The 15,409-nt window shown below is 42.6% G+C and overlaps 1 protein-coding gene across 1 annotated transcript in view; it reads left to right on the top strand.

Moving 5' to 3' along the window:
• Positions 1 to 797: 797 nt before the first annotated feature.
• st6galnac3 (ST6 (alpha-N-acetyl-neuraminyl-2,3-beta-galactosyl-1,3)-N-acetylgalactosaminide alpha-2,6-sialyltransferase 3) overlaps positions 798 to 15,409 on the top strand; it is a 52,348-nt gene continuing 37,736 nt past the window's right edge. Inside the window, exon 1 of the mRNA XM_062527512.1 lies at positions 798 to 977. Within this exon, the coding sequence (XP_062383496.1) occupies positions 960 to 977 (18 nt within the window). The 5' untranslated portion in view covers positions 798 to 959. The remainder of the gene's footprint in view (positions 978 to 15,409) is intronic.

The raw sequence follows: 15,409 nt of genomic DNA, 5'->3' as shown, positions 1-15,409 counted from the left end.
ACACAAAGACATGCTGAATGATATCAACTAGGGTATCCGACACATAGACTGACGTTTCACCAAATTTCCATTTCCTCACAATTTCTCCTCAGTATTGATTGCCAGAAAGCGACTTATGTGCTTTGCATTTGGTTATGTGCACTGTTTCGTAACTCTCACGCACACCACTACAATGAGTAATACGCTGAAGATAAAAAAGAAAAAAGAAAAAAATTCAAATCACATATTTTCCATTCCCATTGTCTGAAGTTTCAGAACAGGTACAAAACAAAGACTGTTGGTTCAACATGGATCATCGAGATACTGTGGGCTTGTGTTGTGCAACATTGCTCATAAGCATATACATGTAGGCCTAATGTTCCATGTATGAAACATATCTCTGGTCTTCAGCATTCTTATTATAATTCTTATTCTAGAGAAGATGAAATATACATGCCATTCATGTCTGTAGCTATCAACAATTCTAATAATTAAACAAGCATAATCAAAACAATGGAAAGGTAGCCTAGCCTACTTAATGCCAATATAAGTAACTTTACAATGATATAATAACTGTGTTATTCTGCAGATGAGTTAGGCAACTAAATTGTATTAGTGATGATGAATACTCTAGCAGCCTACCAGGTGTGCGCATTATTGGGTCCCTGAGCTGCTACTCCGCTGGTCTACTCGGAGGCTCCCAGCCAGGATCAAGAATCAAGATGTCACATGACTCAGGAGGCGGGGCTGCAGCTCCCATCAGCCAGTGGCTGTAAACGTCAACCAGGATCTCTGCAAAGGAGAGAAGACATGAAATAGCGGAACGCACAATATTTACCGTTATGATTACCAAGATAACAGTAGAAATGCGTGGCGCTTATGAATAAGAGCAGAGTAATAGAGAACAGGCCGTATTTGCGGCTGTTGAGATAAAGAATCTGCCTACCATCTTCGGCTTTAGGCTACGTTGATCATTGAGGATGGCCTGGATATGGAAGGTAAGTGAAGAATTTGCTTGTAGAAAAAGCTGGCGTCTGCTATATCTACGATCATTATGTTGTTTTCACATATGGTAAGATCAGAAAAAGGTGTCATGGAATAACTCATGCTGATGTTATTCTAAATAGCCTATTGGTGCTATACGTGACGTTTCAGTGTTTCGCATTGGCTCTGAGCGATCGTCAGGAGCGGATACAGAGTAGCCTAATAATGAATGTAAAGTAACGGCTTCGTTCCATCTCGTCTATGGAAAGGGTCGTCGCCATACAGGCATCTGCTACGTGTATTCATAGCTGCTCGGTTTAACCCTTACCACGAAACTACAGTGCTTTTGAACTGTTCTTGAATTGTGTTGTTGATGTTGGTAAACATTCAAGTTGACTGAAATCATAGGGCAGAATTGGAGACGGAGCCTTTTGTTGTAGTCTAGTAGCTGAAGTGTTAAACCACCAACTCGTATCCGCTTCAGCGTTAAATGTGTTCAGTGTCCTGCGGTCACAAACTTCTAGTGTCCTGTTGTCACAAACAAAAGTCTACCTTCTAATCTACATTATCATCAGGGTTTCCTCGGAATAGGCCTATAGCCTTAGCTCATAGGCCTAGCTTGTTGTCTGAAGTTGCATTGTGCACAGAAACAAGACAGTAAACATTTTTTTTTTTTAAAAATGCTTTTTAAAACGCATTTCATTGTGTCCATGCTGAATACTTCATACCAGCATTAGAGTATTTTCCTGATCTATTGGGTTTTGTTCTATTGATCATCGTAATAGTATCGTTAGAATAGCAAGAACGGGTTTCCATGTACAGTACACTAAAGGCAAGGCACAACGAGACAAATAATAACATTCAAGACTTTATGATCATCATGGAAGCATGAGCTTGTTTTCTATACATAGCATCTGATACAGTGTGAGCTATAGTGATTTCCCCAAATAGTTACAGGAAGCTTTCTTTGTCCATTTTCTTTTCAGTATTCATCTTTAATCGCTCCTAATTGGGGGTATGAGTCTGTCTCAAATATGTTGGAAACAGTCCTGTTGATGACTGGCATGTTAATGTTTTAATTCAGAGCCAGTGAGCTGTGTAAAGATGTGAGAGGCCTCGGCTGGACAGCCACAGTCCTCACATTTAAATGGCTCATTCTGCCCACATACTGTAGCTGGTTATGGGAATTATTCACCAGTCAGGAACTTTCAGCAAAGCGTGTAGAAAAGAAAGAAACCCTTTTAGAAATATGGATATAGCAGACAGAAACACATTCCGAGATGCACACTGTGGCATGCACACATACACACACTCAAACATACAAACATGCTCACTCTCTCTCTCTCTCACACACACACACACACACACACACACACACACTGTGTGTCTCTCTCCCTAACCAAAACACACTGCCACTGCTACATTAGTGAGAGACTTAGTCTAGGGAGGAAAACAATGTTCTCAATTACCATTTTATCAGCTTTTTATCAGGGAACCAGAAGGAGCCAGGGCATTTAAATGTGCGGGTGGAGGGCAAATAAAGCAGACTGGGTCTGAGGGTCTGTTCCAGTTCCCAATGCCCAAAATAATGGCCCAATGAAAGAATGACAGCGTTGTCCAACTCACCCCATTGATTATTCGCAATAGCTGAGTAATAACACCAAGAGGATGCGTTCAGGTTGGGGATGGAAGATAGACTGTGTTTGTAGGGAGAGTTCGCTAAAAACGTCTAACACATGGAGTGAAGTTGCATTTGTTAGGTCAGGTTGTGTTAAGTTTTATTTTTCCATAATGAAGTACAATTTAGCTCAGGCATCAGGCTTCATAGAACATGTGGTTTGTGCAGATGATGAAAAAAAACTGTGATATCCATGCCTTTCATTCAGCTATATGTAGCGACCATCCATACCCATTGAAATGGTCCTGGATCTGTTGCTGTATGTGGCTGAGTGGGTACACGTCCGTTGGATAAAGAATTGCGTCATCTGACCATGCTCTATAAACATGGTTTATAACCATGAAACAGAAAAGGTCCACATTATGTTGCTCACAGATATGCACATGATCTGTCCCTTGTGTGCTGTGCAGTTAAAGAGGTAACTAAATTTAGCCACAAGTTTAGAGCTTTGATTGTGTAAAACAAAAGGCCTTTGGTATGAATGCCTTTTGTTCCTGCTCTCAAAAGAAGGTAGAGAAGGGAATTTTAATTTGAGAAAATTGTTTTGAAGCAGTAGCTGACAGACCAAACGAGTCTTTATATGAGAAAGAGTCTTTATTTAGTGGGAAAGTATAGTGCATTTTGTTGTACTCTGTTGCACTGCGTGCACTGCATGTGCACAGATAAACACTTCATTTTGAAATGAAGTGATTTTTGATGATATTTTATTAAAATGTGGATTGGTGGTTATGAACTCCGGGTGTGCATATATCCAGCTCCATTGTTATTCATAGGGACGTGTGCCCTTTGCTTTGTAATGGAAATGTGACCTCCATGTCGATCAGTCAGAGTCTGATCTTTGCCTGATCTGCTTGTCTTTGCTTTTATAATGAGAGATCATCAGGCTTCGTCTCTGCTTTCCCAGTTCCTCTTTGATGATATTTCCCTTCTGGTTTTCTGCTGATTGGATATTAAAGTTTTTGTTTATGTTAACTTTAATGTTAACCCATGAATATTGGCCCAGGTATGTAGGTATATGGCTTCTGTACTGACGTTTTCATCTGTAGTTAACTTGTCGCAGTCATTTCCCTTGATACCTTTTCGTTCGCTCTGGCCTCCTGCACGACGATGACTTTGGGCATTCCCTTTATTTATACTGTATGTGCCAGTGTCTTTGAAAAAGGCTCAGTCTGCCAACTGAAAGTGTCATAGCAATGCTTTTTTGACTGAAAACTGAAATGTAAGAGCCAAGAGATGTCTATGGCCTCAGACCAGCAGACAGATCTTGCGCAGTTCACTTAGGATTAGGAGGTCAGTGAACAGCTGGTTTAGTCACCATGTCTTCACATTTGGTCCCAACAAGCCACGCATTCCCCCTCTAGAGAAGTAGAAAAGTCGAACACACACCATTAAGACCCACCTGGACATGGCCCAGAGGAGTCCTAATCGCTCACAGTCAATATCCTACTGGACTGGGCTGCCCTTTGCATATTAAAAATGAGCATCCGTTTGCCTTCAGTGCCAGTGGGAGTTGGCTTAACCCAGTCCAAGTGCGTGTTTGTGAGCCGGAATTGGATGGTGAATCAGGAAGCGTATAGTGGAGCCAGCTAGGGACAGGGAGCGACATCTCATTTTAAGCATAATCTGGCTTGGAGTGGTTGCAGTTGTACTATGCGTAAGTAGCTTAGGCGGAATGTGAGGAGGCCAGGAGATTGTCAGCAGCTGGTCCCTCCGCTGTCCGTTTTGGACGATTTTCACTCCGATCGGAGCCATCGGAGAGCCCCGCTCTGGCAGGCGGTGGAGATGGGGCTGGAGTTTCACCGGTCACTGGACTATGGTGTAAGAGGGCCACGTCAGCCAAGTTACCATATGAGGGAGAGTGCCATGTCAGTCAACAGTTTGTCTTAATTTGAAGCTGCCTAAGTCAACAGAGGAACTGATATACTGTAACAGGTTGGAAAACCAACTGTAACTACCAGTATTTAATAACTAAACATGTATGCTTTGTTTCAATTAAAAAATACATATATACATTATATTCATAGAGCCTTGAAGTTGCCCTGGTATGTCAATGGCAGTTCTATCTGGCTGCACATATTGTGTGTAAACATATCTTCACGCGATGAGATGCGAGCTCCATCCATGTGTGCTCATTTGACTTCTGATACCAAGGAGCGTGTGAACTCTGCTGGGCATCTCGCATGGCTGATCCTGCTGGGGCTGCCCTTGAACCAATGCGAAGCACAAGCAGAAAATCCATCTAATTGTATTAGTGTTATCCAGTGGTCTGCCTAGCTTGCTACATTCCCAGCTCTCTCCAGTAGAGAGGCCTGTTCTCATAGATATACTTTCCATGTTTCAGCCCTTATATTTGTGTAGGTCGAGTAGGATGATAATGTGTGAGACATCCCTCTTGCTGGAGACTGAAAGCGAGTCCAAAGTGCCATTGGAGAAATTGCAGATCCCCGCTACAGTGAGCCGTCAGTGGATATTTCCAGGGTCATTTCGTCCAATTGCCGTCTCCCTGTCTCCTGTGAGGCAAATAGCCTGGGAGACACCGTACGAGAGCTCTGCCTGCCGTGTTATCCTTTACAGAGCACCACCTTCCTGCGCTCACTATAATGATACAGGATTATATCAGTTCTGCACAACTTGCTATATGGCACATGCATCTTTTTCTGTATCGCCCAAGATTCATATAAACCATCAGATACATTACCATATCTCCTGCACATAATACAGCAGTCACGCAAGGGTCTTTTATAGCGACTCTATTGTTTCTTCTGCTGATAGATAAAGTGTGGTGTGTTCAGTCTGTTTCAGTAGTGCGTGTATTACAATCAGCTGGTTAGAGATGACATACAGTAGTAGAATATGAGGAGAGCATGCTTGGTAGATATTGCTCTGCAGCCAGCATTGTTTCTCCTCGGATTAGCCAAAGTGGAGACTTTGTTTTGTCCATCAGCACAGCGAGCAGTCTGAGTCATCTGGCACAATCCCTGCGTGGTTGGAGGTTAGGAGGATCAGGCACTTGGCCATTGTTGGTTAATCTTTGAAAGCATCCTGGAGCCTCACGAAGGTGACAAAAGGAGTGTAAGTACATAAAAGACTGTTGTCCTTTGGACTTTGGATAGCTTTAAAATAGATTCAGAATAAACTCTCGGAGATTTAGGACATTTAGGACATGGTCATCATGATCATTGCCACAGAAGAACGGTACGCTTTTGTGTAATATAGGCTAAACAGCAGTGATAGACCCACAAATCCACCTTACACAACATCATTCCCAAACTCCTTTTCTCCTTTATCAGAAACGTTATGAACAGTGCACACTCCTGTCTCTTTAAACTATTTCTTAACCCTTGTGTCGGGATTCAGACTGTTCCACACAACAGGAACAATCCAATGTGTTGCTGCAGTCTGTATCACCATGCTCATGGAGCTGAAATGAATCACAAACTATTTTTGGTTCTCCCTAGTAGCCGGTCAAAAGGTCAGAGCACATCTTGTTGCAACTTTTGAAATGTCAAACAGACTTAAAAAAAAAAAAATAAACAATAAACAAACAAAAAAAAAACCCAGGTCAAACAGTTGACACTTTACAGTAGTGACCTATGTCTGTCTGTGTGTTTGTGGAGGCAAGGCTCCTGTGGCCGTAGAATACCAATCAGTCTCCTCCTCTGTGTTCCCCCTGCCAGCCAGCTTCCTTCCTGCCCCGTCCCTTTCTCTCCGGCCATTAGGAGATATGAGCTCCAAGAATCAGGGTCAGGAGGCCTCGGCGTCCGTTTGAGGCACAACAAGGTGTAGGCTTCACTAATGTGTGATTTAAACATTTAGTGCTCTGCAAACAAGCTCTTCTGCTTCCTTATTGTTGCTATCCGGTGTGTAATTAAAGATATCGTGGAACATAGCATATGTGATAAATATAATGAAAGTATATTGTGGCCATATAAAGTCTCCTGACGTGCCTTCATTCAGAAGCACTTTCATGTGTGATGGTGTTTGGTGATCTGGCATGTTGTTGTTGTTTGCATCAGGCTAAGTGGTGGGCAGGTCGTAAATGCCATCCCTGAGTGATGCTTTAGAGGGAGCATTATTTTTAAAAACACAGTCCTCCTCACACAGCGCCCCAGCACCTTCACCTTCACCGTCCCCCCTTCTCTCCTGCAGGGAACTCCAAGCACAGTTCCCAGTCCTGTGTAGCCGCCCGCGTGGTACAGGACCCTGGCCTGATACCCTTGTGAAGCTTCTCTCCGCCCATGAAGCTTCCTTGTGAAATCTTCTGATCTTGTTAAACCTTCCTTACACTTTGCTATAGTTGCACACATTCAGGCAACCAGTATAAAACACAGACAAAAACGCACTCGTCCATCAGTTGGACGGTTTCTCTCCTCGAGTTCCTCGGAGGTTTGCTGTAATGAAGTTGTGCAAGTTTGATCGCTGAATGACTGAATGGAAAGAGACACGGAAAGCCTTTTTTCCTGCCAAAACACGGTCGTAAATAGTTTACCAGCACTGTTTGGGTTCTATTTCCATCTCCAAATAGAAAAGTTCTGCAAGAGTCAGTAAGGCTGTGCCTGTCAACCCTGCACAAGAACTGACCACTGTGTTTAACATCTGCCTTCAAATGCCAGGCGCCACACAGCAACTTTTTTCCACATTTTATTTCAGCATGGACAGTGCCGAGGTTAGATGCCTGGTTTGATGTCTTTCAGCAGCTGCACTGACCATTTGTTACAGTAATCTCCATTAATTCTCCTCAAAAGCAACGTTTCAAAGTGCACAGCGCTGGACAGGTGGGTGTGTTTGGGTGGGACTTTACCAGTATTAGTTCCATGCACATCACATCCTCTGTGCTGACCTGCACAGATGGCGAGGTACGTTGGCACCGCGGTGCCGCTTTCAGAACAGGGCGTCCCAGATCCTAACTGGGGATAAAACTGCATGCATTATGTCAACACTGGAGATGAGCTGCGGCGCAGGCACTCTTCCAGGTCCCTTTTCAAAACCTTCCGTGGGAATCACCGAATCAGAGGTGTGTTTGGTCTCCTGTGGGCATGTGGCAGAGCAGTGGATTGAGGGCTGGATTTCAAAGGAGCTGGGGTGGTTGCATCAGGGTAGGGCCCTAAAGGACAGGCTACAGACTGTTAAGCATCAGAGAGCTGCATTTGCATTTTGCACACACGCACAAACACACACACACACACACACACACACCCCAAGAGGTTGTGTCTTGTATATTTTATACTCTGTGTGCTTTCAATATTTTACATTTGGGAATCACGTTTGCTCAATGTGGTGTTTTTCAGATCAGTGGAGAAATGTTTGTCAGTTTGTTGATGTCTGTTGATGTCTGTTGATGTTTTTATGGTATGAGCACATGGCTCTGTATTGGCCAGCGATTTGATGAACTGATCTCTTCCCAGTCTTATGGAGCGCTACTGCTGTGTACGATGTTTAGCTCCCTCCCAAGCCCGAGGGTCTGCCATGCCCAGACTCTGTGTCACGACCAATTGTCCCCACGTAGCTGTAAATTGGCTGTTCAGTTACTTTTGATTACCCTCACTTTTGAGCTTTGACAGGGCAATTAATACGGCCTTTTTTTTTTAAACACCTCTGTGTGCGCTGAACTTCTGCCTAATGTGGACCATCCAGACCACCTTAGGCACTGAATTAATTTCTCCTTGGCCTTTCACGCGCAGAGCTCTCATATTGCATTTGTCTGGCTGCTTTTGCTGTTGTCATCTTTTCTCCACTCATGGTTATTTGTGTGGGTGAGCTGAAAAGTTTGGGCCGGTGGAGAGTAATAACGTAAGCATTTCTTTGGGTCCCCACATCACCCAGCTGCTCTCTGCATTGCTGCAGTCAGTGTTTTTAGCCAGGGCTCCGCAGTCCCCCCAGACAGCCCAGACTAGACATATGGTGGCAGCAAAGTTATGCCAAAACAGCAGAGAAAGTCCCAGCATTTAATCCAGGACTTAAGGATTATGCTCTATTTGACATCAGATACAAGTAAGCATCCTTGTAAGTAGCAAAGAGTAGCGCGTGACCCACTTTAGCTGCGATTTTAACTCCGACTGCTCAACACGAGTCTCTCGCCCTTTCTCTTTAGCTGCGATTTTAACTCCGACTGCTCAACACGAGTCTCTCGCCCTTTCTCTTTAGCTGCGATTTTAACTCCGACTGCTCAAAATTAGTCTCTCGCCTTTCTCTTTAGCTGCGATTTTAACTCCGACTGCTCAACACGAGTCTCTCGCCCTTTCTCCTTAGCTGCGATTTTAACTCCGACTGCTCAACACGAGTCTCTCGCCCTTTCTCCTTAGCTGCGATTTTAACTCCGACTGCTCAACACGAGTCACTCGCCCTTTCTCTTCTCCTGCACGCCACACGCAAATCAGGCTTTGTCAAGTTTGGTCATTGCTCCAATAAGAATAAGACTAATATTAGAGCAGTAACTGCACGTGTTCTCAGACGGGCCCGTTTTCAAGTGATGTGCAGGACTGCAGTATATCTGCACTGGCCTGATTTAAGCAGATCTTATCGAAGAGCCAGAGCATTGGCCTGGCGTGAGTTCAGCAGCATCACTTTACATTACTGGAATTACCAGGGAAAAATGGAGGAAATAGCAAATGCAGGGGGCTCCTCAATGTGCTTGTAAAATGTATTATGACACTGTAAGTACAATACACTGTCTTTTAAATCTGTGTGTTTTATTTCCTTATATTTTAATTACATGAATTTAATTGTATGAGTTATAATAGAAATAAGGTAGGCTTGCACAAATTAAAAAATTAAAAATTAAATGAGGAAAGCAGATTATAATAATGGATTTATGGATTAGTGGAAGCATAAACACCTACATTTATGAACACTGCTGTGTCCCTGTTGCTGTAGTAATTTTAATTATAGTCATCTGCAGCGCTAATGAAAGACTTATTTCAGCAGACTGAATCATCATGTAATTTGCACTTCCGGGACATAAAGGAAATGTCTTGCTTCAGTGGTGAGAGAGAGAGGAAATGTCTTGCTTCTGTGGTGAGTGAGTGAGAGTGAGTGAGTGAGAGAGAGAGAGAGAGAAAGAAAGGTAGAGATGAGATTATAGGGTAAGAGAACTTGTCTGATATCACAAAATGTTACTCTCCTTCCCCTATTTTCCACATTCAAACATTACTTTGAAAGTTGCCACCATATTAGCAAAACTACAGTGAGCCATATTGAAAATCAATATCCCCATTTCACTGAGAAACTTTCAGAAACCTTTTGACAAGAGGCATTCAATCCATAATAGTTGCATTGGCTAAAATGGCTTAAAACCAAAAATGTTGTTTGTTGTTGTTTGTCTATTTATCGGCATCATCCCTCTACGGAATGGATTATGCATTTATATTGGCCAGTCATAGAATAGAGCAGAAAAAATCCCTAGTAAATATTTTGAGAACCCCCCACTTAATTGGAATGGGGTTTTAAGTGCTCACTCAAGCCAGAGTCTGGGAGGCGGTTCACAACAGAGGTAGCAGTTTTGCAATGCAAATGCAATTTTCTCTCTGTCGCTGTTATGGTGGTTTAAAGTAGCAGCAATCTGCTCTTCTCTTTTGCATGTCGGTCTTATTTCCTCTGTTTACCGTGATCAGGAAATCATCATGATCTGATGTTTACTGGGGGGATTGATTTAGTTTAGTTGAAGTCTCTCAACTAATTTGGCTCCCTCCAAGATGGAGATCTTACCTTCCTCCAGGCAGCTTTCTTTATGTGAGGTGGGAAGAAAAGGAAATTAATTGACTTTAAGCCTTGCCGTTTCCAGCTAATTCACTTATACAGTAGTAGATGCTGAGCAGACATGGGTAGGCTGGCCAAAACAGCCTAAATGCATTTGTAGTTGCAGGCGACTTTCATGTTCAAAATGCAATTTGTGTGTTAAATGAGGTTTGGTCTTGTTCTTCCTTTATGTGCATTAATTTACTGGAAACCTTGAACAAAAATACTAACATTCGTAGAATGTAGAATGAACAGAGAGAGAGGAGGGGAGAGAGAGAGAGAGAGAGGGAGACCAGTCAAGTGCAGCTGGCAGTTTACCTGATATATCGGCGATGTCAGTGATGACAGATACATTGTCTAATGCATCACACAGTCCCTTAGAATAGATGTTTGATATGCAAAATAGTATTCCAAAATTTGTATTCAAGCTCTTAGCCATTAAATACTTAATTTATTACTAGAATGCCGAGCTTGATTCTGAAAAGGCTTGAAAGCCCTCCATCAGCTTGTCAAAGTGTCATTGCTATCAGTATATTGCAACAGTGCTGGTTGTTGTTATAGGCAGTTTTGTCAGGAGCGGACATGGCTTAGTGGAGAGGGGGTGCATCCTTCAGTAGCCCTTTCTTAGTTGTTGCTGGTGTAATGAGGTGTCATCAGCCAACTTGATGTTGTTGTTATGTTGCATCAGATTCAAAAAGAGCGCTTCAGATTCTGCCCCCTACACAGACGCAATCAGCTGTAAGGTGGCACACAATATGCAACTTACATTAAAGGCCTTGGTTTGGAAGTGGAAACTCTTAAGCTATTGCCGATAATGGACAATTTCACTGAAGCGTGGATTTGTAGACCTGAGAAGAAGGTCCTTCCAAGTTGATTACCAAAATCCTCCTCCTTTTGTGTCAGTTGATGTGCTGCATTCAGTAATAATCAACTGTTATGGACTTCGACAGGAAGAAGAACTTCACAAAAAGTAAATTTTTAATACCCTTTCTATAGACTTACAAAGTTAAAGACACGTTGTCTGTCTGCAAGGGCCCTCTCCATGGGGTCACAGAAATCTAATGGTATTTTGAGCCTTGTCAGTGGCTTAAAGTAGCAATTTAATTTGAAGTTGCAAATTTGCCCCCAAGGCATTGCTGTACTGTATGCTACTTTGTTGCAAATGTATATTCAGGTCTTATTCAAAACTACTCAGATTACATCTAAAAATAGACCGTAGGTTGTTGTTAGACCGAACTTTTCCTTTAAGTCTTTTGTTTTTGTTCTCCTATGTGTCTTTTCTTGATTGTCCTTAGGCCGGGCGTTTCTGATGCTCACATTTACCCAGAGGAGAGCCGTGCTTCTGAGTATTCTCAGGTCACTCATGCCTCATACCTGCTGCCCCTCAGGCCTCAGACGCCCTCCCCTGCTGTTAAATAGCTCTCAACCACGAATAACTCCCAACTTTACAGAAAGAAATCCAATTCCCCCAGTCCCTGGATGATGTGTCTGCAGAATGATGATGCTCCTGTGTCTGGGGTCTCAATGATGCTCAGCTCTCCTCCAGCCAGCCAGGGATCAATACCTGCCCAGATGAGGCTGGGCCAGCTCTAGGAATAGCAACATCCGTTGCAGCTGCCCTGTTCCTGTCAGCTACAAGTTTACCCAGAAGGCCTAGCAAAGCTACAGGTGTCAATACTCTCCACTTGTGTCATAAAATCCTTCTACGTTAAGTTAACCCATAAAGCTTATACTTCCAGTTGAGTTCCTGCTACCTTGAAAACCTTTGTAGGTAATGGAAAATAAATAGTACAAGTATAAGAAAGTAAAAAAAAAAATGCAGAATGGATAATAGCTAAACTCAAATGGGTTGAGTGCCGAGTCTGTGTGACTCCATATTAAAAAGCTGTTCCCAAAATTATTGCAGTCACACCCTGAATGCAAATAGCTTAGAGTCATGATCACATACTGCACTGTACTGTATTTAAAAAAGTTTTTTTTCCGTTAGATGTCGAGATTGTGTAGAGTGCAGGTACAATGAAGTGTAAGTCAAATTCTGATGAAATACTGACTTGCCAACGTGTTAACGTTTTCTAAAGCACCGCATTGAATGTAAGAAGAGGCTGAGATGAAAATGAATGAATCGAATGGTGAATTGGAAGTGCCTTGTGCCTGACAGGCTCTCAGACTACTTAAGCTTTTCTTCCTTACAGTACGCATTAAGCATTTATGGGAAGGTCAAGGCAAAATTGAAAAGAGTTTTGCACAAACACATGGGATGAAAAGAGTTTATGGCCATTGATTAGGTATTCCGGCGTGTATTTTAAAGCAGCACAGGTCTGTTTTGCAGTGGAAAATCTTCTGCCTTTTAGAAGCACGTGTAGCCTAATCGAAATGGTAGTTGAATGCATCAGTAAGATAAACTCTTTTAAACATCTTAATCATTATTCAGAGCATTACTTACATCTTATACCATGTCAAAAGCTCATGCTCACAGAAACATCAGTATTTATTTATTATTCTACTATGTATTAGTAGGATTTGATGTACACTATATGACAACAATGTTTATTGTCATTAATAATAATAATAATAAACTGTTCAATTTCTACAAAAGCATCTGCTAAGAACTAGAAGCATAAACATAAACATAATCTCTTGTTACACTTGCATGTCATCCACTTTTATGACATCTGTCATAGCCATGATATTTGAGTCTGTGCATGTTATGTAGAGAGGCTGTGCAGTATCAGCAGAGATGACATGTAGGAGGCAGGGTGCAAATGGGACAATACTACTGTGTGTGTGTGTGTGTGTGTTTGTGTGTGTGTGTGTGTGTGTGTGTGTGTGTGTGTGTGTGTGTGTGTGTGTGTGTGTGTGTGTGTGTGTGTGTGTGTGTGTGTGTGTGTGTGTGTGTGTGTGTGTGTGTGTGTGTGTGTGTGTGTGTGTGTGTGTGTGTGTGTGTGTGTGTGTGTGTGCAGTACACAGTATAAGTGGCAAACCAGTGAGATATGGACACCGTGAGAGAATGGAGCCTGTGCCAAGATGTGCTGTGCTCCTTAACTCATCTCATGGAGAAACACAACCTGCAGTAGCACACATATGGGGCTGAAGAAAAATGCACCGGCCCACTGAACATCAGTCTGTCATGTGTGTGTCTCTCTCTCTCTCTGGCAAATTGTCGTTGGTGTGTGTTGTCCAGGGATGGCGCTGTTGCCCTCTGTGCGGCTGCCATCTCTCTGCTGTGAAAGGCACTAATGGGGGAAATTGTGCAGAACACGACCCCGGAGATGATTATCCCCCTGATGGATAGGGGGATGATGAGCAGAGTCATATGTCGTCCATCTGGCCGCCGAGAGTCCATCCTGCCGGCCCTCCGCAGACCTTAAAAAGTCGCCCAGAAATTTGACACATCATTTTGCGGTGATTTGTGGCTGCAGATTTAAATCATCAGAGGAGAGGAAAAATTCTCTCTTTTCTTTCCTTTTTTTTTTTTTTTTTTTTTGATCAAGCCAGATGAGTGTGACAGCATTGTCCAGATGGTCAGCTCTCCCTCTCAAATGAAAATGCACCAGTTATGACTCTGGACGGTTTGCTTGCTTGCTGCTGCTGCTGCCGCTGCTGCTGCTGGGAAGCCCCCCAATCTTTTCCCACCAGCATGTGGCTGCTACTGTGTGTGTGTGTGTGTCTGACACAGTGTCCTCCCACATGTGCTGAGACTCTAACGCTAAGGGTTGTGTAACATGTTAGTTATGTCTCCCAAAGACTTACAGAACCCTGCAGTGTTGCATTTACTTTGTGAAACATGAGTAGTCATCACTATTTCTTTCTTTTTTTAGCACATTTTATTTTGCCAACAAAAACACAATTCTGAACAGGTTTAAATCTTGGTTGTAAAATGTAGTATAAGTGATATAACATAGTAGTGTAGTAATTAGTCATCACTATTTAAATATATATATATATGTCCTTGGCTACTGAATGTTTAATGTTAATGTTTTATGATATGTTTCTACATTTTACATTTCGTCAGATATTTTTCTGGAATGACAAGGTTACGTTCGATCGGTGCCTTCATGCTATGATGCAGTATGATGTAAGGTCTTCTTATTTCATACTGTAACGTGAAGTAATGTTACAGCCTGAGCTGTAAATGGTCATTTTTGGTGCCAGTTCACAGTGTGTTTGATCTCTTGAGAAGCGCGGGTTGCTACCGCCCTGCAACTTTTTGATGTCAGAGATCTAAGCTCCGCCAGCCAGCAGAGGCAGTTTTGCTGATAGACACCCCATTATTCGAGTACGATTGAAAAGTAGATGGAAAACTTCATGCCATCAAACTACTTCAAAAGAGTCTGTGATTCCAACCCCACCAACTGAGGGGGTTATCAGTCCTCGTCTAGCAGAGCGCAAGCTCACCATTATACAGAATGTTGAAATGTTTCTCATCTAGTGTGTGTGTGTGTGCGTGTGTGTGTGTGTGTGTGTCTGTGTGTGTGTGTGTGTGTGTGTGTGTGTGTGTGTGTGTGTGTGTCTGTGTGGAATATAAAAGCAGAGCAGCTAACTAGTTAAAATATCTCTGGAATCTCTCAGGTAAAGGGGATGTAACAGTATATTATCTCAGCATGATATTACAAGTACCGTAGTATTAAAGCCATGTTGGAGGCAGATAGTTGAGTCTGTAAGCAGTACATAGATTTATCACTTCAATATTGAGAAGATAAAATGAAAAATAATACAAACTTTTACAAGCAAACTTAACTTTCAGGACTAAAACTGAAAAGAGTTTTACGGTGAAGCTCTGAGGAGATGCCCTAATTTCTGCCATTCCTATTTTATAAGAGCTCCTCCCTGGTGCAGACTTGTGCTGAAATGTTGCCTGATCAGGCCCTGTTCTCGAACCTTATCCATCTTTCATCAGTCACCGGGCACTTGATTGTTCTGAGAGGTTCACATCATATCAGTATGCCTATAACAAGCTTGCAGCATAGAGAAATAACACGGACGACTGCAAGGCTTTGTCAGAGAAAAGCAGAATTGAAGAATCTGTATGGATTT

The sequence above is a fragment of the Sardina pilchardus genome, chromosome 2 (assembly GCF_963854185.1).
Source record: "Sardina pilchardus chromosome 2, fSarPil1.1, whole genome shotgun sequence".
In the NCBI taxonomy this organism is placed as follows: domain Eukaryota; kingdom Metazoa; phylum Chordata; class Actinopteri; order Clupeiformes; family Clupeidae; genus Sardina; species Sardina pilchardus.
This window is presented reverse-complemented; position numbering and strand designations above follow the sequence as displayed.